Source organism: Desmodus rotundus, chromosome 4 (genome assembly GCF_022682495.2).
Source record: "Desmodus rotundus isolate HL8 chromosome 4, HLdesRot8A.1, whole genome shotgun sequence".
Taxonomy (NCBI): domain Eukaryota; kingdom Metazoa; phylum Chordata; class Mammalia; order Chiroptera; family Phyllostomidae; genus Desmodus; species Desmodus rotundus.
This window is the reverse complement of record NC_071390.1, coordinates 141168184-141194128: the sequence shown is the minus strand read 5'-3', so window position 1 is coordinate 141194128 and position 25945 is coordinate 141168184. Positions and strand designations below refer to the sequence as shown.

At 37.8% G+C, this 25945-nt stretch overlaps 1 protein-coding gene across 2 annotated transcripts in view; it reads left to right on the top strand.

Moving 5' to 3' along the window:
- Positions 1-25945, top strand: part of NEBL (nebulette) — a 353824-nt gene that overhangs the window by 288003 nt on the left and 39876 nt on the right. The window contains exons 11-19 of one of the 2 annotated variants that reach the window (XM_045183790.3): positions 523-630; positions 4205-4315; positions 6838-6948; positions 9521-9631; positions 14001-14111; positions 14280-14390; positions 16558-16662; positions 20906-20998; positions 22966-23058. The exons of the other annotated variant lie outside the window; for it this stretch is intronic. Of the exons in view, the coding sequence (XP_045039725.2) occupies positions 523-630; positions 4205-4315; positions 6838-6948; positions 9521-9631; positions 14001-14111; positions 14280-14390; positions 16558-16662; positions 20906-20998; positions 22966-23058 (954 nt within the window). The remainder of the gene's footprint in view (positions 1-522; positions 631-4204; positions 4316-6837; positions 6949-9520; positions 9632-14000; positions 14112-14279; positions 14391-16557; positions 16663-20905; positions 20999-22965; positions 23059-25945) is intronic. 2 annotated transcript variants of the gene reach the window in all.

Genomic DNA, 25945 nt, shown 5'->3' with positions numbered 1-25945 from the left:
TGTATCCCAGCTATTTAAATACTTTATTCAAGTGCTAGAACTACATTACTTAGTAGTTCTAAGTTGTTGTTATTTCTTAAAAACTTTTAAAATATATTACCTCTTTACTTTCTTTGTATGTCATTAACTACAGGGAGCCCAGGGATCAACCTCGGTGGCCAGATTAATGTGGTTTTCAGAAAACAGGATAATGCCCTGACTTGTATGGCTCAGTTGGGGGCATCGTCCTGCAAAACAAAAGGTCACGGGTTCTATTCCTGGTCAGGGTGCGTGCCTAGGTTGTGGTTCTGCCCCCGACGGGAAGTGTGTGAGAGGCGGCTGATCAGTGTTTTACTCTCACATGATGTTTCTCTCCCTTTCTCCCTTCCCTCCCCTCTCTCTAAAAATAAGTAAATAAAATCTAAAAAATATATAAATAGAAGAAAACAGGATAATTGATTTGGGACACATTTATTTTACTTTGCTCTATTTGCATAAGGGCTTCTAAGCTTTATATGTTTTTTATACTTGTTTTCAATGAAGGTTAAATACAAAGAAGAATATGAGAAAAATAAGGGGAAATCTATGCTTGAATTTGTTGAGACACCATCATATCAAGCTTCAAAGGAGGCTCAAAAGATGCAAAGTGAGGTGAGTTCCCTTGATTTGTTATCAACTGTTCAACACATATTTGGTGTTTTATTATTTGAAAGGATTCGGGAAGGTGGTTCAGAAAGGTTAGTGGATCTCCAGGTCCCCACACAGGAAGACCCAGGGGTCCACAGTTTGGATCTAAGCAGCTTTTCTGGGTCTTTGGATCATCTGGCCCTTAGTCTTTCCTGTTTGGCAAATGTGGATATTAGGCCCTGTGAACTCGTAATGTCCCTCTCAGCACCCACATTCTGTGATTGTAAAATTGACACTTTCAGGTAAGTCCATGTAAAAACTTTGATGAGTAGATAAAAAATGAATAGAAGAAGAAGAGCTAATTGCTTTATTTACCTTTTTTTTTGGCAATCAGAGTAGAACTAACATTTATTCCATACTTATTCAGTACTGCTAAGTATTCTGTGCTAAGTAATATGCTAAGTGCTTTATCTATGTGAGCTCATTTAATCCTCTTAAGGTAATGTAATGACGCCGAGTGGACATCCCTAGATTGGTAATGATTCCACTGAAAGTAATCGTTTTACCTGAAATTACGTATCCCGCAAATGCCAGTGTTTTAGGACCTGGGCAAAGTCATCAGTTTTGTTTTTTTTCCCCACTTAGAGAAAGTGTCATTCTCTGCTTATGATGACACTAAGTCACGTCCACATATTCCCCACACTGGCTCTCTCTCTGTCCCAGTGAAATTTCTTCTGTTTCTGGTTTGTTTTGCGGGTGGGACAGATGCCAGACACAGGTTTTGTCTGCAGCCAACACCCCAGTTCTGTGAGTACAACCACGTTATTCCTTGGAAGGATGAGAAATAGTGGGTGGTGGCATCACCGATTACAATGCCAGTGCTCCACTCCAGGAGGCTCCATTGTTTCTATTCTCCAGTAACAACAGGAAAACAGGAGGACTGATAACTTCTGGACAATAAAACTCTCGTAGGAATTTTGTAAACACTACATGTGCTATTTGTTGAGATGATATAATTCACCTGCTCTGGGAGAGGGCTCTCAGATGTTACTGTGGCTTGTCGAATAGTCCTAAATTGTTTAATTTTTTCTTCAAGCAAGAGAAGAGAAAATAATTACTTTTTAATATTTTACATCTTCTTAAGCCCCCAAACATAGAGATATTTGCTTCTCAAAGAATCAATGGGTAACATAGTTCATGTCTTTATTTACATGAACTGCTCAAATGATTTTTTTCCCATTGGGGATAGACCCTGAAAAGAGAAGAAATTCCCCAAGTACAAATTTCACTATGCAGATGACAGGGGCTTCACAGGCACCGTCAGCCCTGGAAAAGTGTGCACATTCTATGCAGCATGTCTGCTTGTGCAGATTGCGAAGCCTGATAGCTAGCGCTTGACTTTTACCATTGCTCTGGCTCCACGGAACAAAAGGAAAATTAAACATTGAGAACTGACAAAAAGAATCAGTCAAAATTCATTGCTGTCGGTTGGCTGTTTAGACAACAGGTGTCAATCAGCTTTAATGTTTAATTGTAGTTATGCATTTATTAGATGATCAAGAATTCACTTACAATGGGGCCTGTGTACACCTTTTGTTAATACTGGCTTTCAAATTTTGCTAGTCTGATTTCTGGTGTTGTCACTAGGGAGGAATTGTCCTTTGCAGAGACTAACACATGCTTCCCTTCAATTACAGCCATCGGCAATTACGTTTTTAGGCTTAGCATTATGTTTCAGCTCAGCAGGGCTGGAGGAGATATACATCTCCCAATAGGAAGTATCTTTGGACCAAATTCACACTATAAAGATTTATACTATGTAATTTAGTATAAAATTTTATGTTAGAAAAGTAAAATATCTAAACATCTTAGACAAACTTTGATATGACAGATGTATTTAAATGTAGGACCAATGAAGTAGATACAAAGAGGTGGTGTTTACTCGTAAGAGAGAAACTTGACCAGAAGCTACTTTGGGAACCTCCTGTGAGTAAAGCTAAGTATTGATGACCTCGGGAATAGCCATTCATGTTTTTGTTATAGCCAGTAATTATGCCTTTCACTTTCTTCTACTGTCAGATACAGTGTGCTTGCTAGAAGAAATCTCTAAATCCCAGAAGAAATCTCTAAATCTGGTTTTGAAAAGTTCTTTGGCTTCTGTTTCACAAATAGAGCTCTCCTAACAAAAAGCGTACAAAGAGTTTTTCCCTCATAGTCATATATTGACTGGGCTTAGTCATCATCAACCTTCCTTAATGACTTATTTTAGTAAAATAATTTTTTTGGAGAGGAGAAGGGCTTTTTGAAGTGGAATATTTGAAATAATATCAATATACACATATTTATATTTCACTCTTTGAAAGAGTCATTTTGGGCCTGGAAATGTGCTAGATCAGCCCTATAGGACAACTTCTCATTATTGTCCTTTGGTGTGTCTATAGTTCCTTTAATTCAGAATATTTTCAGTGCAACTTACTGATGAGCTTTGTTAATTTTAGTATTTACAGAACATCCATTGTGGCTTTTTCTCTGGCCATACCTAGATAATTCGATCAATACGTAACACAAATGTAGATGAGGAGACAGCCTATTCTCTTATCCTCGCGTATGGAGAATTTCTTTGTATGATTACCTATCTCTGTAATAAGTGCATGATGAACCTGGAGAGAGCTTTTCATTTTGCCTTAATGACGGTCTCATGCAGAATTTATTTTTATCATCTTTGTGATACAATTTGAATAAAATATATAGGTGGTAAAATCTTGGGTTTTGTTTGGCAAATATTTCACATGGATGGATATTTTTGTTATTCAGACTCTATTTATAGTCATAAAACATGGGTTTTTACTGATTCGCAGATGCGTAATTCAAATGGTAGAGTTGAGAGAATAATAGCCCAAGGGTGGCCGAGTGTTGGGAGGGCTGATGGGGACATGGGTTTAGGCTCTCCACTGTCACTGCCAGAGCCTTCATTTCTCATTGTGAACTCTTACCTAAAGAATAATTTATCAGGTTCAAAGTAAGATTTTCCTCACAGTGTAACTTGATTGATATCAAACTCCATGGATGGTAGAGACATATTCTCAATGCCAACTCAATAAAGGAAAATCTCCCCTTCCCGCCTCCATTACATTTTAGAAATGGTCTTTCCTGAATCCAGACAGTGTGAAGGGTGATGAAAACATGAACATTAATACTACCTTGATTGGAATGGGCTTCTCTGCTGCCAGATTTTCTTCCAGTGGGTGGATCCACCCTCTTTTGAGTGAACCAGTCAGGTGATCCAATCACATAGCCAACTTTAGTGGTTCTCCTCCTGAGATGGGCTGATGTCAAACAATAACGGACCACAAGATGTCAAGCAGCCTCACTCAGAAGGCTTTCCCAGAGGGAGCTGGTACTTGAAGATTTTGCCATTGTTCAGTAGAATTCTAAAATTTATATAAAGTTGGAGTTATTGTCCTGCTGATAAGAAGACTTTGAGGTGGTAGAATTATATAAGAAAAATATCAGTTTTGTTCTGGAGACTCTTGTTCATATACCTTTTCAACAGTCAGTAGTATTTTGTTAGTTTAAAAATTGTGTTCTTATTTAACAGAAAATTTACAAGGAGGATTTTGAGAAAGAGATTAAAGGAAGGTCGTCAATGGATTTAGACAAGACTCCAGAATTTTTACATGCAAAGTACATCACCAACCTTCTGAAGGAGGTAAGGTCCTGATAATTACCATTAAATATTGCACAAGAAAGCTAAAAACTAAAGAAATGACCCTGCAAGTGTTTACTTAACAATTCTCACCTAATTCAGTGAGTTTCAGATACGAATCCATTCTTTTTCCCTCATGCTGACCTTTAGTGACAGAGTTTTTCACTCTCCTATTAGAACGAGCATTTTCTTAGACTTCCCGGCAGCATTCTCATGGCATTTGATGTCAGAAATAAGGTGCTTCTGTGTGAAGGTCTGGATAAACGGTCCATTATTTAGAAGTGGTTTGTGTTCAGAGTACAGTGGAGAAAATAACTTATTTAGCACACAGAACACAGGGCTCCTGTCCATTTTTTATTTTATTCTCATCAGGGTTTCTCCTCCAAATTTAGTGGTACATTTGGCTCACAATTAGTGTATTAAATTTATTGAGCATTAGGGTCCTCACATCTAACAATTAAAAATACCGTGATCACCATCCATTCCTTTAAAAGTTTTCTCTGTTTTTTTTTTTTTCATGCCTGCAAAGTAAGCCAGAGCTTTTCCACCTCTCTGTTTAAAGAGAGTCTCTTTACATTAAGGAAAAGCATTAAAGAACTCCGTTTCATCTGAATTTTAGAACTGAAGAAATTATTCCTGAAAGAAATGTGTTAAACCCATGAAATAAATGAGTATAATTACCTACGGTAGACATGCATCATCTTAAAAATCAGGTGCCAACTGGCCCTTCTCATTTAAATGCTTTTATGCATTTAATGTGATTCACTGTTGTAATATATGTTGGGCTGAAATAGGCATATAATTTATGGAAGAGTTTTTCTCCTACCTTACTTTTTCTCACTTTTGTTCCTATAAAGTGTTCTGAAGTTGAAGACTAATCAAATAGCAACTTCCCAGTTTTATTGTCTTCCATTAAAAAAAATATACACTATTTATATGAATTTTTACAAGGGGGATCTTTTCATTATTTACATGCAAATTAGAATGTGAGGTCTGTTTTGAGATCCATAAATGGCTTTAGTGTAACACCATTGCCTTTTTCTTTTACTCCTCTTTTTCAGTGAATCATTTTTTGTTTTTAGATTTGTTGATTCAGCCTGTATACATCAGGATAGAAAAAAGGCCCAGAAGTCTTTGATTTAGAATCTTTCAATTAAGTTATAGAGATGTCTAACTTTAAAAAGGGACTCTTAGGGAATTAATGAAAGTGTAACTTCCCTTTCTAAATGTAAGCATTTAGCTTTAAATAGTCTTTGCATGTTTTATTTTATTATAGTTTTACATTTATGTTGCTGTTTAGAGTGTTCAGAGTATCATTTTATGCTTCATTTTATTTTATTTCATCAATTGTCTTTTAACATTGGCAGAATAGTATTTTTATTTTCATTTTGCCCATGTGGAAATCAAGGCTCAGTTACTTAAAGACTTTTGAAGGTCGCATGACCAAATTATTGGAAGAGCTCTGACTCTCCTCCAGGTCATTTGACGCCAGAGCTCTTTCCAAAATTACATGCAGGTCATTACAATGTCTTGTAGACTATTAGTTAAGCAGAGGACCGGCTAATTTAATTATACTGGACAAAGAGGGAATGACATGAAATGAACCCTAGAATTAACTAGACCATGATTTCTTATCATTAAAGGAAGTCTCATGTTTCATCTGTCAGGTTAGTCATAAGTGCAGCTTAGTCAAATTGGATTAAGATATTATTTTTATAATGCAATTAATAAGAAAACAAGAAATTCATTAGTACCAAAAACTCAAGTTATACATATGTTAGTAAAGTCACTTGGATCTACTTAAAATATAATATTAAAATGGTGAAATTCAGGAAATTATTTGGTTTTATGAATCTTTGAATAAAGTGGAAACTTATCTTAAAACTTTGGCTATACCAATCCTTTTGATTCTGTAATTTTCCATTCTTTTTCAACTGTGTTCTTTTGGTGATTCACATTTTATAGACAGTTTTCAAAGAAATACTTCAAATAATTAATAAGCATGTATTCCTAAGATCTTCCTCACCATTAAAGGAGGACATCTTTTAAAAAATGTGGCAACAATGTAGTACCAAAATATATTAGAAGAAAGAATGAAAGGGAAAAGACTGATAATATTGGAAGCCACTCTAAACATTTTTTTAAAGGTTTTATTTATTTATTTTTAGAGAGGGGAAAGGAGAGAAAAAGAGAGGAAGAGAAACATTAATGTGTGGTAACCTCTTGCACGCCCTCTACTGGGGACCTGACCTGCAGCCCAGGCATATGCCCTGACTGGGAATTGAACCGGCGACCCTTTGGTTCGCAGGCTGGCACTCAATCCACTGAGCCACACCAGCCAGGGTTAAATATGTTTAAAAGAGAAAATTTCTGTAGGAAATAAAGAACAGGAATGCCTCAAAGTCGTATTCATTTCTTTCTAAAAATAGTTTCTCCTTTCTATAGTCTCCAGAAAATAAGTAAAACAGTATACAAGTTAAAGAGTTTCCCAGTAAATTTCAGATTGTGATATTCTTTTCTCATAGAAGGAATATAGAAAAGATTTGGAAAATGAAATAAAAGGGAAAGGAATGGACCTTAATTCAGAAGTTCTTGATATTCAAAGAGCAAAACGAGCATCTGAAATGGCTAGTGAGGTGAGTATATTTATTTAACAACTGAGAATGTGTGAATATTTAGCTGATTTTTTAATCTATAAGTCTTTCTCAAAGATTTTGTATCTTTTAATAGGTGCAAATACAATATATTAAATATATTTATAGATAATATATCTATTATATAAGTATACATATCTATGACTCTTTCTCAAAGACTTTTTATTTTTCAATAGATACAAATGTAAATATAATAGATACTCTATAGATAAAATATATCTACAAGATATATTTCACAACTTTTACATGTAAGATGATTATGGGTAGCTAAGTCCGAGTAGTCTTTTCCCAATCAATTAATTAAAAAAAAGCGACGCTCATTGTTCTTTTTGTAGAAAATTATTTTATTGTTGTTCAATTACAGTTGTCTGCATTTCCCTCCCACCACTCCCCTCCACCCCAGCCAAACCCACCTCCCTCCCCTGATTCCACCCTCCCCCTTGATTTTGTCCATGTGTCCTTTATAGTTGTTTCTCAAAACCCTTCTCCCTACCTGTCCTCCCCCTTCCCTCTGGCTATTGCTAGATTGTTCTTAACTTCAATGTCTCTGGTTATATTTTGTTTGCTTTTTTCCTTTTGTTGGTTATGTTCCAGTTATAGGTGAGATCAAAAGGTATTTGTCCCTCACCGCCTGGCTTATTTCACTTAGCATAATGCTGTCCAGTTCCATCCATGCTGTCGCAAAGTGTAGGAGTTCCTCTTTCTCTCTCCTGCATTGTTCTTTTTAATGTGATATGAGAAAAATGACATTTCCCAATTTTAGAGACAAATATATATTATAAACCAAAATAAGTTTATGAGATGTAACTTTACCTTTTAAGCAAGTAAGAGGCAGAATATTAAGAAGCTGGGCCATCACAGTCTGTTGGTAACTGCGGCTTAGATGCTCACTGCTCACAACCCAGCCTAATCTCCCAGTCCTTGCCCAGAGTACGGTGGGAGTCTAGTTAAATCTGTTTGTAACACGAAAGTGGCCACTTCTCACTTTACGTGACATTTGTAAGAAGGAATGAAGTGCATCCAAAATGCTTTCAGTCCTTTAATTCTTGTCTTATGTGTTTACAGTGTTTTGAGGAGAATCTAGCTGAATTTAGCAGTGAAAAAAAATTCAAAGCTTCATACCCACTAGTTAATAAATTGTGGTGATGATAATGATCATGACCCTATTAGTCAGACTGCAAATGAAGGAAACCCCACTCAAACTGGGTTAAGCAACAAAGGAAATGTTTAGGTTTATGACTAGAGAAGTCCAACCTCAAGTTTCCTTAAGGTTGGAATTCAAATGATGTCTCTCTTTTTCATTTCTTAGTTCTGTTATGTTCTCTGTTGCTACAAGGCTGTCTCTAAGTGATAGCCCCTTCTTTAGGACAAGATGACTCACCTCTGTGGCCAGTAATCTCAGTGGGAAGTGAGCGTCTGTTCTCTTATCATTGAATTTAAGTCCAAAGATTGAATCTCATTGAATCACCTTCTGTCCTGTGCCCCCACCTGATGCAATTATTGTGTCTGGGGGCAGGAGGATGTGATGACCTGGGATGCTTCTCCTGATCACCCATTTGTGTCATTAACTTCCTAGGTAGTTCAACCATGTTTTAATTATGAAATATTCTAAGTTGTTATGTGTTTTAAGAAAATTAACATTCATCTTTGACCGTATTCATGTTCTTCAAGTAAATTAAAGGAACCACTGAAAGCATTTTAGTAGAATTAAAAATGCATGTGCAAAGAGGGGAAATCAACCCACCCAAAGCATATGGCTTGAGAGGGGTTAGAGGTAATTCCTGAAAAGAAACTGGTGGAACTCTTTGCCAGAAGAAGGAGGAATGAGTGCTGGTCAGGCAAGAACAACAGATGTTCACTATGATCTTTGGCTGGTATTGTCATTACACATTTCTACATTAGAAACTTTCTAATTACGGTGACATGTCCATTACACATTCACAGGCAGATCTTGTAATCACTTGTCAGTAATACTTGGAAAAATGGTCTTGAACTCTCAATGGCAGAGCCTGGGCAGATGCAGTTGAATGGCAATAGTTGAGTGGCAGGAGCAGCAATAAATCAGGTCTTAACCTATGGGTACAGCAGTAAAAGAGCAGAAGAAGCTTCGTTACTGAACACCCCTCACAGTGATCCTGCGTGAGGAGTCATCCCCATTTTGCAGATCCCGAAACCATAATGGCCAAGAAACATTCCCAGCATCACACAGCTGTCAAGCTCTCAAAGTCATTCTTCTTTCTACAGTATCCACTCACTTAAACCTGCCTCCCTATCCTCCAGACCCCAAGACAATTGTCAGTAAAGATCCTCACCTGGCAATTGTCTTATAGTAAAAATATTCAGTTTCATATACTTTTCTTCAGTGAGAATAATGATTATAATTCTAAGCAGTTTAGAAAATTTAGTTTTCAATGATCATTCACAGCACAAAGTAAGCTGTGATTTTTTTCTTCTTCTTTATTAAATATGTTTAGCCACTTTTTGGTATCATTGAATACAGATACATGTGTGTCCCCTGAGTGTCTGAATGTTATAAAGTGTTGCTATTTTACAGAAAGAATACAAGAAAGACCTGGAGTCAGAAATTAAAGGGAAAGGAATGCAAGTTGACACTGACACCCTTGAAATACAACATGCCAGAAGGGCCGCGGAGATAGCTTCACAGGTTAGTAGAGCGAGTGGTGCAGACCTTGAGATTCATAGTTTGGAGCCTAACAAGTCGTATTAGTAACTCGATTATTACATGAATTTTCCAAACTTTCTGTGACTAGTTTAACAGTTTGGAATGGAAACCATTTCAAATCATTATGCTTATTTGAAAATTTACAATTTCTGCTTTGCTCACTTCCTTTAAATATATCAGAGAAAAGTTGGGGAAAGGCATTTAATACAACACATACACACACATACGTGTGCATGCACGCACACCTTATCCTATAAGACAACAAATTTCATGTTAATCTGGGCTGTGGTAAATGTTTTCATACTACTTTCTCTTTACGTATGGATCATGTGTGACTTGACATTCCTGTGTGTCCAACTTTCTAAGCAGAACTTGAAAATCAAATATGAAGACCCTAATGTGGCATTGATAGCCATTTCTGTGTGATTTGGTTGCATGTTCTCAAAACATCCTCTGTTGACCTCATCACCACGCCTGCCGTTTCTCCAAAGTATGCATTCAGGGTTGAGGTGTTACAAATCCTCGATGACCACGTTCATTTGTCTGATACCATTTCCTCTTCATATAACACTTGTAATGACAGGGCGTTAATTCAGAAGTTTGGGCTTAGATGCTATGATATGATAGATATCAGATAACAAAGTTGTAGGAGCCAGACCTTATGCATATTTTTCAAAGGAAGTACCCCAGAATTGGTTCCATACATCTTGAACTTACCCCCAAACTTTCAAGACTATAAAAGGGTCAGCGGAGTGGAGAGTGTTTGGGAAGAGATGATTTTATAAGAAACATATGTAAAGAGAAAGTTGCGGTGCTGGTTAAGGGGTGCTGTTCACTTATATCCAGGCTGATTGTAGGGACGCTTCATGGGGCTACTCTGAGAGCTTTAAAGTGTCACTTGCAGTTACAGGAGCTGGCTCAGGGTTGACTCCCACTCCGGAGATCTGGAGGGTGGAAGTAGCTGACTAACTGCCAGGGGGATTACTGGTGTGTTGGGACCTGCCCGTATCCCCAGGGTTTGGTACTTACCAGGGGGGTGGGATGGCCCTCCTGGATTTACAAAAAGAAACTGGGGATGGCATAGAATTCTTGACCAAAAGGGGTTCCATTTAGAAATGGCAGAGGAGAGATACATGCCAAACAAGTCTTAAAAAACCTCCTTTTACCCTGACCCTAATTCTTTTCTCCCCCCGAGAGGTAACCATTGTTATAAATTTATTGTAGAGCCTTCCACATCTACATTTTTGTAGCTGTGGATAAACATACATTTGTACACACGCAGTCTTAAAAAACTGAAATACTGCGTCCTTTGTTCTGTGCTTGCTTTTCTCTCTTAATATTACATTCCCTTATTCATGTCATTTCCTATAGTTCTACCTCATTCTTATAGAGAAATTCAGCATTCTGTAACATGGATCTGAATATGCAACCACTTCCCTTATGACGTCTCATAGGTATTATTGCATGTAAATGACATGTATAGTGTATTATAACAGGGACTCAGCATTACATACCCAAACAAGAACCCTTACTTTTTCCTTGGATCTGCTTCCCTCTTCTACCTCCTTCTTAGCAAATGCCATTAGTGAAATCCCAGAAGTCACTTTGATTCCACTTGTCAGAAAGTTTTATTGGCTCCATCCCATAATGGTTTTCTAAAGCCATCCTCTTCTCCCCACTGTAGCCCAAGCTACCATCTCTGCCACCTAGATCATTCAATAGATTCTTATCAGAGTTTCCTCCCTTAGTATCCACTCTCTGTCCACCAGCCAGAAGCGTCCTTAAAGAATTAAATTGTTACTCCCCCCACTTAAAACTTTTCAGTGGGTTCCAGTCATGTCCAGCATAGATGTCATACTCCTCCTCCTGCCCATCCTCACCCTGCACCCTGCTTCTCTTATTTATCATGCTCCAGCCTCACAGGCTTCCAGTTTGTGCCCCCACAGGTTTTAGGGTCTCTCTACAGCTCTGGTGACTTATTCCTTCTCATGGTCTTTGCATGGTTGGTTCTTTCTTGTACTTTTTTCTTGTTATTCATTTCTTAGATTTAATAGTACTTTCTTACAGTGACCTCCTAGAGCTTCTGAGTAACTAACTATCCAGTATCTATCAAATCACTACTTAGAATTCTCTGAAATTTTCGGGTTTTGAGTAGGGGGTGACATCGAGTGCTAGTTCAAGGTAGTAGATTGGAGTATGGGGCAAGAATAATTCAGGGCTGCAGAAGAGTTTTCAAAGTCATCCTCATGGGACTGAGAGTTGAAGCTGAAAGAAAGCATCCTTTTGCTGGAGCAAAGAATGTGGGAAGAACAGAAATTTTGTATTTCACACTGTTACCTAAGAACAGGCTTCTACGACATAATTACTTTTACGTTGTGTCTTTCTTTAGTAGGTAATAGATTATTTTATTCAATGATGTGCTGATTTAGATTTCTCCATATATCTTGGCATTATATAAAAGGAAAATGGTACATATTTAGTTATTAAGAACCTAGGGGGAAAACAGGCCTAGAGGAGTCAGCTGTACTATAGTTACACGTAGCCCAGGCCAATTTTGGTGATGTTGTTACCTTTGCAATCTGAAGGTCTCATTTGCTTATAATCATAGTCATGTCCCATTTTGCCCAATTGACAGGTCCTCATATCCTTTTCAATGAGAGTTTGGGACATTGCCATAGTACCAAGTTTATTTTTTCAAGTAAAGTCAATGTGGTATATTGTTGTAGTGTATGAATGAACGATCCCCGAAAGTCAAACCATCCAGGAGCTAAGGGCTTGACCATGTGATTTTCTTTAGTCGGTGGGAAAGTAATAAACATGACTCAGGCAAGTGCCCTCTTGAAATGTAAATGTTATCATCTTTTTTTAAGTCTTCTAGTTTAGGGTATTTTAGTATGCATCAATAAATAACTGATGTAATTAGTGTCCCATGTGGTCTATTTATGGGCTTGAAGATGTTTTTAGATTTGAAGGTTCCTATTGGAAAATTAAATGATGCACCTTCTACCATGCGACCTGGTGGCTGTCTATGACTAGTGACTCAGGTCCTGCACATACCGTCCTTCAAATGAAGAGTTTTGTTTTGGGGTCTTAAGTTTACTAAAAACTTAGATCTTTTTACAGATATAGCAATAATTTAATGTTATTCTTTTGACATTTAAACTTTATTACTTCAACTCTTATTCAGAAAAGTGAAACTGAGACTTTAAGCGAGTGAAAATAGGCAGATTTATGAGTGGAAGATAGGAAAAAATATTTCTCTGAGTTTGGGGTTTTTATTTACAACTTCTCTAAGTTTAGAACATCATGAATAAGCAAGACAACATTTACTTTAAAACAGTTTTCTACAAATCAAGAATACATCAACACAATGGGAAATAACTGTTTTGGAAGAAATGTCATTACAGATGGTCAATAACTTTTTTCTTTTAATAAAATTTTTCATTGAAGAATAGCATGCATCCAGAAAAGTGCACAATTCTAAGTGTACAGCATGCTGAATTTTATAATCATTTGTTTTAAAGTGTGACCAGAGTATCTTAAGATGTTTGTGCATGTCCTTTTGTTATTTTGGAAGAAACACACAATCCAACTTGAGCTAGCTTGAACAAGCAGATAACTTACTGTTCTTGTATCAAAGAGAAGAGGAATTCTTAGATATAGCTTGATCTAGGATTCAAACCATAAAATTCAGTTTCAGTTTCTATCTCTCAATTCTTAGGCTTTCTTCTATTTGCAAAGAGGCATGTAGCCGCTCCTGGGGCTAGTTCCTTCATGTCCAGAAGGAAAGAAAATGTCTTCTGAAAGCTTGCATGCAAAAAGAATGCATGGTCCCTGAACCAGTCACGAAGAGCCAGGGAGAGGCATAATGATTGGTTTAAATCCCACAGGGCCCGTGCATCTGCTCAGTCTCACCCAAGCTGAGTGGCTCACAACAGGGGAGCAGTGGTAAGTCAGGCAACCAAAGTGGTAAGTCAGGTAAAGAGGGGTCGAGTTTCAGGGAAGCAAACAGCAATTGTTCACTACGGAGCAACAGTTCTACAGTCCCATTTTATTGATATTCATTAACTGAATGATATATTAACATATAGTTTATCAACTTTTATCATATTGAAATGCTAAATTTCCCCTGGGCTGACAATATTTTTTTTCTTAATTCAGGTGAGTAGAAGAAAGCTGCCTGATTACTTATAAGTCATTCTAAGTCATGTTTCTACCATAGGTTAAAACTCTGTAGTTCTATAGAAATGAAGGTCCAGCATATCTCCAAAAGTCGTGATTCTGATGTTGAAATGACATTAAGTTTTTCAAATTATTTTAGAGTCCTAATTGCATGTTTTATTTCCCATAGAAAGACTATAAAAGAGATCTGGAGACTGAAATTAAAGGGAAGGGCATGCAGGTGAGCACAGACACTCTTGATATCCAGAGAGCCAAGAAAGCATCTGAGATGGCCAGCCAGGTGAGAAAGAAATGACACACTAAGCTTAAAACAATCACGTTGAATTGAACATAGAAAGGGTATAAATGTTATTTCCACACGCATGGCTTTGAGATTGAAACACAAAAATATCTACATTGTTATGGAAGACTAAGCAAAGCTCTGAAGATTATTTTCTGTTTTTTTTAGATAGAATATAAGAAAGACTTGGAAAAGGAAATCAAAGGGAAAGGGATGCAAGTGAGTATGGACATTCCAGACATGCTTCGAGCCAAGAGGGCATCCGAAATCTATAGCCAGGTTGGTAGAGAGTTAAGCTGCTCAGCACAATGTATTCTAATGTCCAGTCAGCTTGTGTTTTGTGCATTTCTATGACTGATACCTTTTTGAGGGCACTGAGTTCAAAGTCAGTGCACTCTGTGTAAAGGAACCACTAGCCAAACTTTAATTAACTTCCCTCATGAGGGGGGCAGCTCCAATTCAGCAGACCTTCTCACTAGCAGAGATAACCTGCCGGGCCCCTATTTTGGATCCGAGGATATTTTGGCCTTTTAAACAAACAAACAAACAAACAAACAAACAAACAAACCCTATTGCATACTTGGCCTTAATGTTCACTCTACAGCAGCAAGATTACAAATGAGTTGTCTTTTATCCATTTTATAATGAATATTATCATTAAAACAATCAGCTTCAACCAAAACTGAGTGAATAAAAAAACTACACAAAGTGTAAGGCGAAAAACTGAATATTAACTAAAAATTAAGAACTAAGTTTTCTTGGTGAGATATAATTTGCCAAATTTATCTTCCGGAAAAACTTGATATGGAGAAATAATGATCACAAAAGAAAATACTTAATGAGAGAAGTATTAAAATCTGATTTGAGCAAAAATATTCATTAGTGAAACATTTCCTTGCTATAAAATTTGCATGGAAAAAGTGAATCCCAATGGAAAATAAATAGTGAAGGGGAAAATGGTTGTAGAAAATTGACCAAGAAACTAAATTTGGCTAATGCAGTTTATACTGAAAATAACTGTTAACCAAATTTGTCCAAATTTGTTAAAATTCTGGTCAAAACATAAGGAAGGAGTCTAAACATCTGGCAGCTAAAAACTGTGAGTATCAAGATGGCAGAGTCAAATGTCAGAGGAGCTGCCTGCTTCTCCATCTCCTCAGATGACACAGCAGGGGGGATGGTCCTGATATGCGTGCTCACCTGTCCTCAGTGTCTCATGATGGCATATGTGAACTCGGAGAAGTTCGTTCTAACTGTATCAGCTGAAGTTATCTCTTAGATAAATGCATAAACTAGACAAGTGGGCATTTAAGTCAACGGAGAGAAGTTGCTATCTTAAGAATACCAAGCTCATTCATTCATTCAACAAATGAGTACCTGTTTACATGCAAAGTTAGATATGGTTTTGCTCTGGAGGAGCTACAGGCAGTCTAGTTATCAAATAACCCTGCAAGTAGAGTATTACAAACCATGATATACACTACAGAAAGTAAAGGATTCAAGAGTTAAGGATTTCCAGAGGAGGTGATGCATGGGCTGTCAGAATTTCTGTTTTAACTTACCAGTGTTAATTTTTTTTTAGTGTGATACAAGGATACATCTGATTTTAAGGAATTTTAATTATTTTGCATACAATGGAGTTTTAAAGGATGTGATAATGCTATGGTGCATTTCAACGTGAAAAATAATTACTTTTCCTAATAAGTAATTGTATGCCATAATGATTAACATTCCTGATTTGGGAATTAGAGCACCTGGTTTTAAATCCTACTTCTGATACTTCTTAGTTAATGATTCTGTTTCCCCATTGGTAAGAGGAAATAATGATACTGTCTGTGGGTTAATTAAATGAGCTAATGTGTGTTCAATACTTATAACAATACCTATTAACATAGGAAGTATTATTAAATGCTGGTACTAGTGGGAGGTATTACCCAGGTTGTATCAGAGCTCATAATAGTACATTTAGTAGATAAAAATTGAGACTTTTATTTTAAGGCAAAGTACCTTTGCCTTAATCAAATGTATCTTTATCTGAAGTAGGAAGCAGAACCTAAACCCAGAAGCATGAAAACAAGTAGAGAGCCAGGTGCCTTGTGGGAACTATGGAGCAACTTCAAACAGGGATGGGACTGCTGGTGAAAGAGTAGGTTCTAAACATCGAGTGGCACGGAGGCCCAGCACTCCCGAGGCCGTGGAGTAGACTGGGGTGGCAACCACTGCCTGAGCAGAGATGCTCGCGGCACTGTCGGCTTACTCTGTTTGCATGCTCCCTTTGTTTTTGCGGTTGCATCAACGACTGCTTTGAGTCATAAGATGCAACTTACAGCCTTGTGGTGTGGTAGAATTGGAAGTGGTATCACGCTCCTTTTCTCTGTCGCTGTCTCTTTCATGTGTGCACATACACTTGCAAAGTTTCGGATTGATATTAACTTCATATTTCTAGAAAAAGTATAAAGGTGAAGCAGAGAAGATGCTTTCTAACTATTCTACTGTGGCAGATACTCCTGAAATTCAGAGAGTTAAGACAACTCAAGAAAACATCAGTGCAGTGAGTAGCCATTGTTTCTTTTCAGTTGCCTCCTTGAAATTTAATTTTATTTTTCTCTCATTGTCTGAGTTTTTGCTGCATTGTTTGAATTTCCTATCAAATGTATTTTCTTTATGTCTTTAATGAGAATACAAAATGTTCTTTTAATTTATAATGTATTATGATTGTTTGAGAATTACGAATTCAAATTTTTCTTCTTTGGTACACGCTACAGTTACTTTTAACTGAATGGTATTAAAATTTCACTCAGGAAAGAGGTCTTAATCTTCTACACAGATTTTACCTTGAGGATGAAAATAGTCATATGAAGTGATTTCCTTCTTAGTCATTGATTTTTTTGCACTGATAATGTATCTAGGAATTTACTAGTTTTTAACCAATTCTTAAACTTCCATATTTTTTATTTTAAGCAATAAGAACTGTACCAGCACCATTAATTAAGAGATTGGGTCTATGCTTAATGGATATATGAACTTGAATTCTAAAACGGTAAAAATTGACCATACAGCTATTTTTTAAATGTAGAATTAGCTCATTTAGTAGCTAAGCAAATGTCCCATCAACATATAAATTCCATTAAGTCTAATGACTTTGGAATATTTTCTACTTTCTAATAAGCTGACAAGCCCTGATGCCGGGCAGGTGCCTCTATGTCTTCATAGTCAGGCTGTGCTAAGCAGTAGAGTCCAGCTGGAAGGCAGGGTCAGAGAAAAGGCTGTGTTTTGGCCCTTATCTCCTGTGGTTCCATGGTATGTGGATTTCTGGCTTTTGGAGGAAAACGTCTTTCATGCTGCGCTCGCTCCCCCAGCCCTGCCTGGGGTCTACTAGATTATGATCTATCAAGAGAAGGATTCGTTCTGTCCTCATGGCTTTCTTATAATTATTCTTTTGTGTTTGTTTGTTTGTTATGTAGAGCACTTTTGTTTTTTGTTTTGCTTCATGTTTGAAAGGGGTAGGTGTTGGTAGAGGTGGAGAAATGTGAGGAGGTTAACAAATAAATAAGTGATGAGGAATATATGAATTATGTTGATGTTGAAGATAGAACTAATATTTTCTTTGAAGAGAACAACAAGGGCATCTTTGTATTTGGAGAATAACACGTTTAAAATTTCATGCTGTTTTGAATTAAATGATAATTGCTTAGTGAGCTTTTATAATATGCACTTTGATTTTTCTCAAATACCTCTGTTGCATTTATATTTGAAGAAGGAAACTATAGTTTTCCAATTTATATTCTTAGAGCAAAAAATCCATAGCCATATAAAATACCAAGCATGCCCTAGGACATGCATAAGAGGGTTACTTGTAAGACTATGGCATGTGAAACCAAAGTTGTACATTCATTCTCATAATGGATTATTTAATTGATTAATATCATTGGTACTCATAAATAGAAGCTGTATTCACATTACTGTAAGACCTGAGAAATTGTCTTTCTTTAATAAAAATCAAGTGTAGGGCTAGATGCTAATAAGTGTAGAGCTATTCTTTTCTTCCTCTTTAATAAAGCTATTTTATAAGAAAGAAATAGGAGCTGGCACAGCAGTAAAAGATACGTCAGAGATTGAACGAGTGAAGAAAAATCAGGAGAATATTAGTTCAGTAAGTTCTTTATGGCATTAATTATTCTTTCCAGAAGCAAATGTAAGTTAGATATTTATCATTCTTTACTAAACTGATTGCCTTTTTCTTTTATTCTTCCCTTTGTTGACATGTAATTTCATCAGCTATCAAAGATTTAACTTTCAGAAGGAAAACTGTAGCCTTGTTCCCCTTAACCCAACTCAGTGTAAGGCAGTGTTTCATCGAGCTGAATCACAGTGCACAGGAGATCAATCACTTTAACAGTCCAGCCATGAAATCTAAGATTAGGTTTTATTTTTTAAATAGAATTTTCACTGTGTTAAATTTTTCAGAGAAAGGATAAATTTCTGTAACTCTCCACAACTCGGATGAAAGGAATTTTATCCTGGAGAATGATTAAAGACCAACATTTATTTGGCGAATTAAGAGAAGGTTTCAGAGGCCACATTTACCTCTACTTCTTCCATCTTCTATCAAAGAAAAATGGGCACCTAACTCTTATTTGTAAATTAATTTATCTTCTAATTCCTTTTGAGCTGGGGGAAGGGTCGGGGAGGTGCTTAATGTTGTGGGTACAGTAACAAAATTGCCTGACACGGACAATGGATAGTTGCCCTCCTTACCTAAATAGGTATTCTTCCAGGTGTAGTTAGTTTCTTATTAAGGAAATCAAAAGTGTTCTCTCCTTAAAGCCCCCTTTTGACCTTCTGTCTACCTTTTACTGTTGGAGGCAGAACCTTTCTTTAAGTAATCCAAGCAAAAACTCGATGCAGCTCATCTGTCAGGAACTCTGATAGTTACGTGGCATTCATTTTAGAATACGAGCATACGCTGGCATTTGGGGAGAAAGAGCAGGAAAGGCCATCAATGCTGTAGTAAAATATACTTCAAAATGAATTTATAAAAACCATCTACAGAATACCAGTGCAGTAAAATCCCTGTCACGTGAATGGAGCTATCTCCTGCGGGAAGCCTAAGAAGGGTCCCATGAGGAGGGCATTGGATGCGTGGTGCTCCACCACGGCAAGGGCCTGTGTCGGGCACCACTCAGGTCTGGCAGTAAAATTAGTTTGGCAGAGAAGTGTAAATTGTTTGTTTCCTTCACTCCCAAATGATAATATTTAAAATGTACCCATCCATGTACTGGAATACAATGTTATAAGTGTTCTGTAGGATGCAATTCTATTGCTTGCAGTGAAATGACTGTGCCATTTTGATTAGTGTAGAGTCATATGGAAAACAAAAATGTTCATCTGTAGTCATGTTTAACTTTTCACCGAGGAAAATCACACAGAGTACAGTTTATCATTTCTCCTCCTAGCGTCCCACTGCTTCTTCTAGCAAACAATAAACACATAGCTCTGTATCTCCATGAAGCTGGGCCATAAGCCCCTGCTTAGTATTCAAATGGAAAGTTGCCCTTTCAAGATTAGCTAGATCTGTCAAACCAAGATATGGTTCTCTAACATTTAAAGATCTCGACATTTTCTACCTCCAGAGTACAAGTGTTTTAGCTATTAGCTTTCTCTAAGAACTCCCGTATCTTTGGATCTTATTGAGAGGTAGCCTGTTTCAGTGTTCTCTCAACTTAACTCTTGTGGACCCAGACTAAGATGAGCATTTTCACTCACATTCAATCCACAGACACTGAGGCACAGATGATATCTGAGATACTTAGGTACCGCTTTTTTTGACTCTCAGCATAGATTTCAGCCTTAATCACTTTAAGCATTCACCAAGTGATTTCTAAAATGTGTTTTGTAGATTTAAGTCTTTGCGATATTTTAATGTGTGCCTCTTAACTCTAGCCTATGTTTTCACATGTAAGTACATATTTGTGTCCTTTCTCTTGAATCTGATCTTCCATGAATTTTAGACATACTAAAATAACGCCTGCCATGACGGCATCACTAATCATTTCCTAACAGCCAATTCTTGTCCCGTGCATAACTGTGTGCTGAGATCGCCACTTGTTGGGTTGATTTGCAAGAGGAGCTTTGCAATGAATTGTAAGCCAGGATATAGGCTGGCTTTCCACAAAGCGACTGTGTGGGTGGAAGACACTTCCCGCCTTCCTGCCACTGGCTTTTCTATAGCGGCCAGGACACAGTGGCCTCTGCTTTTAGAACATGTACCTCCACCTCCCTCTTTCTCCTCTTTTATTGTGCTCACATGTATTTTTTTTCCTTATTCTGGACTATTTGAATACTCTCAGTCAAATAAGCGGTGTTTCCAAGACACTGGAGCTAACTCAATTTGACTTTTGCCTTTAAGTATACATATGGTATATTTTAATTAACATGTTAATAAATAGAAACTGCATTTTGGATAGAAAATAATAAATTATTATATTACTTAAGATAATTTCCAAGGACGTTTGTACATCTATCTAATGATAAAACTTATTTTCATAAGCAATGTTTGCTCACTTTAATTAAAAACCCCTACAATGATGGATAGGTGAATAGGTATGGACTTATTTGCACTGTACATAAAGGAATATTGAAAGTGTAAAATAAAAATTTGTGTTCCTATTGAAGGAAAATTAATGTTGGAATTATAAAATTTCAATTATGCAATAGTTATAAATGAAGAATTCTTGACTTTCTAAAAATCTTGTGTTAAATAATACATTATATATTTTTTATAAATTATGCAGGTGAAATACAAAGAAGAGATAAAACATGCAACAGCCATTTCTGATCTGCCAGAGCTAAAGAGGGTTAAAGAAAACCAGAAGAATATCAGCAATGTACGATCATATTTCTCTTAAGTATTGTTTTCGGTTTTACTGGCTAGCACCATACATGGCACTTAGAAATGTGAAGTCCTGTTGCAGTGACTGCCATTCAAGTGGGCCAGTTCTGGAAAGGTGGAGATAAGATTCCACACATCTTTATGTCTTCCATTACACCTAGCAGAATGCTTGGTGTGAGTTTATTTATTGAAAAAAAAAACGTGTCATTGAATTCCTGCTATGTTCTTGTTCGTGGGGTAACTCAAAGATGAGCCAGGTACACTGTAAGCTAGAGGCTGTGAATATTCTCAAGGTCTCTAGGAGAAACAAACATCAGACTAAGTAACAATTATGCACTGTTTAAGTGTTGTAACAATAACTAATATTTACTGGCTTTACTTTTTGAGTGCTTTACATGCAATATCTCATTTAATAATAAGGAATAATTCCTCTTGCAAAATGTTGTGGAAATGCAGAGAAGGAAGGCTGTGTCAGTGGGAGAGAGGAAAACTCTTGGAGAAAGTGACATTTGAGTTAGACCTTGAAGAATTAATCAGGGTTTGGGTGGGTTTCGTGAGGAAGGGCCATCCTGGCAGAGCTAACTGAATATATTCAGGATGCAAGGCTTGTTCAAGGAGGGGAAGGTCTAGTGTTGATAGGTCTAGTGTTGATAGGTATTTGAGGTGAAGGGTCCATGAGGTGTCAGTGGAGAGAGAAGTGGTACCAGGTCATAAGGGGGCAGTCGGGAGTCCCATTAAATGTGGTTCATACACAGATGTGGTTAAGTGGCCCACCCATTATTGGACCTCTACTTTGTGATTAAGTTATCTTAACGTGTCCCAAATTTATCACAGAAACATAACACTCCCTTAAAAATAACCTCATTAGAAAATAGTAGCTAGTTAATTAAATGAAAAATAATAATATAAATCACAGCATAGGTGGTATCTGGCATGGCATACAGGCAAGGATTGTGTAAATTGAGGGAATTTAGATGACGCTGGAATAATAGGAAGAATGTGGTCCCTGGGCTGTAGTTTCAGTCCCAGCTCCAGACCTTACTTGTTCTATAACCTTCATAAGCCACCAACCTCTCCAAACTTCCATTTCTTCATCCATAACATAGGGACTAACGTATGAAGTGAGATATTGCCTGTAAAGCACTTGCATATTTGGGAATGATGAATGCAAGATGTGAACAGTCTCCACATCAAACCTATGTCCTCAAACCTACATCCACTAGAAATCAACCACAATAGTCTCTCTACATCAGTAGTCCTGTTCTATAGATTGTTTTCCTTCTGAGTTCTACCCAGAGTAATCTCCTTGTGTCTTGCCATCCATAGAGATTCTACTAGACCTTTTCTCACTTCAACTGAGACAATTATCCCAGACCCAGAGTCTGTCTAAACTCTCAACCTACATACCATGGCACAAAGAAAGTCCCACATGGCAGAAGGGGCCTGCCCCTTTCTCACTTACTTGCCAAGTTTATCAAGTTGCTCTTCACTTGCACATTCACTGTTAAGAGTGGAATCTAGATTCCATTTTATCTGTAGGTCTGGTAATTTCTTGGAAAAAAGTTCCCTAATGCTAAATTTAAACTTTAAAAAAGCACTAAGACTGTCCCTGTGGAGTTCCTTATAATGGGATTTTAACCTCAAGTTTTACTTTTGCCTGTCAAAAATTCAGTTGACAGACATACCTTTTTTTTTTTTTTTGGATGCTCATTTGTTTCCTGAGATGTTGTGGAATTGTTGGGAAAGCCAACTAAAAATGATGGGTCTGATCCTCCAGCTAAGAAAAAGTCCCTCTATGCAGTAGATCAGGAAAACTTCCATCTGCTAGACCCTTATGAAATCCCAATGAAGATTCTAACTAATGAATGCTCCGTGGCACGTGCACTTCCTGCCACCTGTCCTGGGCTGTGGGTACCCATTTCCGCCCCACAGTCGCACAGTGTCTTGCCCCCTGTTTCCCAGTTGCAGTACAAAGAGCAGTGCTACCGGGCCACACCAGTGAGCACGACACCGGAGATAGAAAGAGTGAGGAGGAACCAGGAACAGCTGAGTACGGCAAGTTGTTTCTGTTTTCTCATATCTTATCAAATGTTACCTATTTGTATTCTTCACAGTGCTCTCTGAAATCCTTTGAACCCTCTGCAGAGTGGATGGTCCTTTTCATAGCTGCATGTGGAAGGGCATGAACTGTGGCCCTCCCGTTTGAGTACCGGAGACTTGGGACTGTCTTGCTATAATTTAGTCACATTTGTTTATTTAAAAATATCTGCACTAAGCATGCCAATATGCCAGACATTGTCCCGGTCACTGGTACACAGAGATGGATAAGACCCAGTTCCTGTCCTTGTGAACCTTGTAATTTGCTGGTAAATCTCTAAATCTTGTCAACTGAGACAAAAATGATCATTTGGAATATGTTTTTTTATTTCTTTTTTGTATTTTTTTAAATATATTTTATTGATTATGCTATAACAGTTATCCCATTCCCCCCTTTATTCCCCTCCACCCTGTACCCCCCTCCCACCTGCATTTCCCCCCCTCCTTTAGTTCATGTCCATGGGTCGTACATATAAGTTCTTTGGCTTCTACATTTCCTATACTATTCTTAACCTCCACCTGTCTATTTTCTACCTACCATTTATGCTACTTATTCTTTATACCTCTCCCCCCACCCCCTCTGACTCTCCCACTGATAATGCTCCATGTGATCTCCATTTCTGTGATTCTGTTCCTGTTCTAATTGTTTGCTTAGTTTGTTTCTAGTTTTTTTTATTTTTATTTTTTAGGTTCAGTTGTTAATAGCTGTGAGTTTGTTGTCATTTTATGGCGATAGTTTTGATCTTTTTCTTAGATAAGTCCCTTTAACATTTCATATAATAAGGGCTTGGTGATGATGAACTCCTTTAACTTGACCTTATCTGAGAAGCACTTTATCTTCCCTTCCATTCTAAATGATAGCTTTGCTGGATAGAGTAATCTTGGATGTAGGCCCTTGCCTTTCATGACTTGGAATACTTCTTTCTAGCCCCTTCTTGCCTGCAAGGTTTGTTTTGAGAAATCAGCTGATAGTCTAATGGGAACTCCTTTGTAGCTAACTGTCTCCTTTTCTCTTGCTGCTTGTAAGATTCTCTCCTTATCTTTAATTTTGGATAATGTCATTATGATGTCGCTTGGTGTGTTCCTCCTTGGGTCCAACTTCTTTGGGATTCTCTGAGCTTCCTGGACTTCCTGGAAGTCTATTTCCTTTGCCAGATTAGGGAAGTTCTCCATTATTTGTTCAAATAAGTTTTCAATTTCTTGCTCTTCCTCTTCTCCTTCTGGCACCCCTATGATTCGGAAGTTGGAATGTTGAAAGTTGTCCTGGAGGTTCCTAAGCCTCTCCTCCTTTTTTTGAATTCTTGTTTCTTCATTCTTTTCTGGTTGAATGTTTCTTTCTTCCTCTGTTCCAAACCGTTGATTTGAGTCTTGGTTTCCTTCCCGTCACTGTTGGTTCCCTGTAGATTTTTCTTTATTTCACATAGTGCAACCTTCATTGCTGCCTGGGTCTTTTTTATGCTGTTGAAGTACCCAGTGAGTTCCTGCAGCATCCTGTTAACCAGTGTTTTGAACTGCGCATCTGATAGGTTGGCTATCTCTTTGTCGCTTAGTTGTATTTTTTCTGGAGCTTCGGTCTGTTCTTTCATTTGGGCCATTTTTTTTTTTTTTTTTTTTTTTTTTTGTCTCGGGGCACCTATTACATAGGGGCAGAGCCTTAGTTGTTCACCAGGGCAGGGCAACCCACGTTGCTGCGTTGTGACGCAATATGTGGGGGAGGGGTCCGAGAGGGAACAGTGCCAGTTGCTCTGCTCTCTGCCAGTTTTCAGTCACTTTCACAGCTACCCACAATCAAATCGGACCTTTCTGGTGCTGATTCCTGGGCGGGTGTGTGTGTATGTTCTAGGACACTGTATATCTGTATAGAGGTTTTGAGGCTTTATTTCCCTGTGCTGGAGCCCTGGGTTATGAAGTCTGTCTCACTCCCCAGTTGTTCATCCTGGTTTATCTGCACGTGAATGTGGGACCTCCCTGTCTGCAAGCCACCTCCTTGCCCACCCCAGTCCTCCAGCCGCCGCCTTGCCATGAGTCCTCTCTGGCAGCCTGAGCACACAGTCTGTGGGCCTTCATATCTCATTGTTCTGTATGAGCAAATGAGGAGGCTATGGGTCCTGAGGAAGGGCAGCCCCATCGCCTGGCTCACCCAGTATTTTCTCTTGATTCTGAACAAGTCTTCCTTCTTTCTTAAAAAAAACCCCAAAAACCAAAAACCAAAACAAAAAAACACTTAGAAAAAATGCCTTGGTTATCTGTGGTTTTTGTGCCCTATCCCTTCCCCCACCCTTGTGACTGGGGAACTATGGTGGCAGCCTATGTAGAGAGTCTAAGTGGCCCAGGGAGGGGGGTAAAGGCAGCTGGCCAGAGGGTCCTTATTACTGTAGAGTTTGGCTTCAGATAACTAGTTGAGCTTTGATAGGAATAATCTGAATGGGGAAAGCAACCAGCCGAAACTAAGATTCCCTACCCAGCCCTCTTCCTATGAAGAGTTTGGTTCTTTATCCACTCTTAAATGATGACATTCAGACTAGGCACTGACATTATAATAAGAGAGGAAAAAATGTATGTGTATAAAAAAATAGACAAATCCAAGGCTGTGAGGTGGAGTGTTTGCGTTTGGGTCCACAGACCAAAATCTGTGTTGAAAAAGTGAAGTCCATATGCAGCGACTTTTTGGAAAACCTATGTGTGTCTGTTGATGTCTGTTGATTGTGTGAGAAGCCCCAGCCCTGTTTTCCTTTCCTGTGAATGTACTTTGAATGGCAGCCATCTGCTCATTAACCACACATTTGGAGCAAGTACAGCTCTCTCAAGGTAATTTATTTCATGCACTTACTGTTTACTGTGCAAA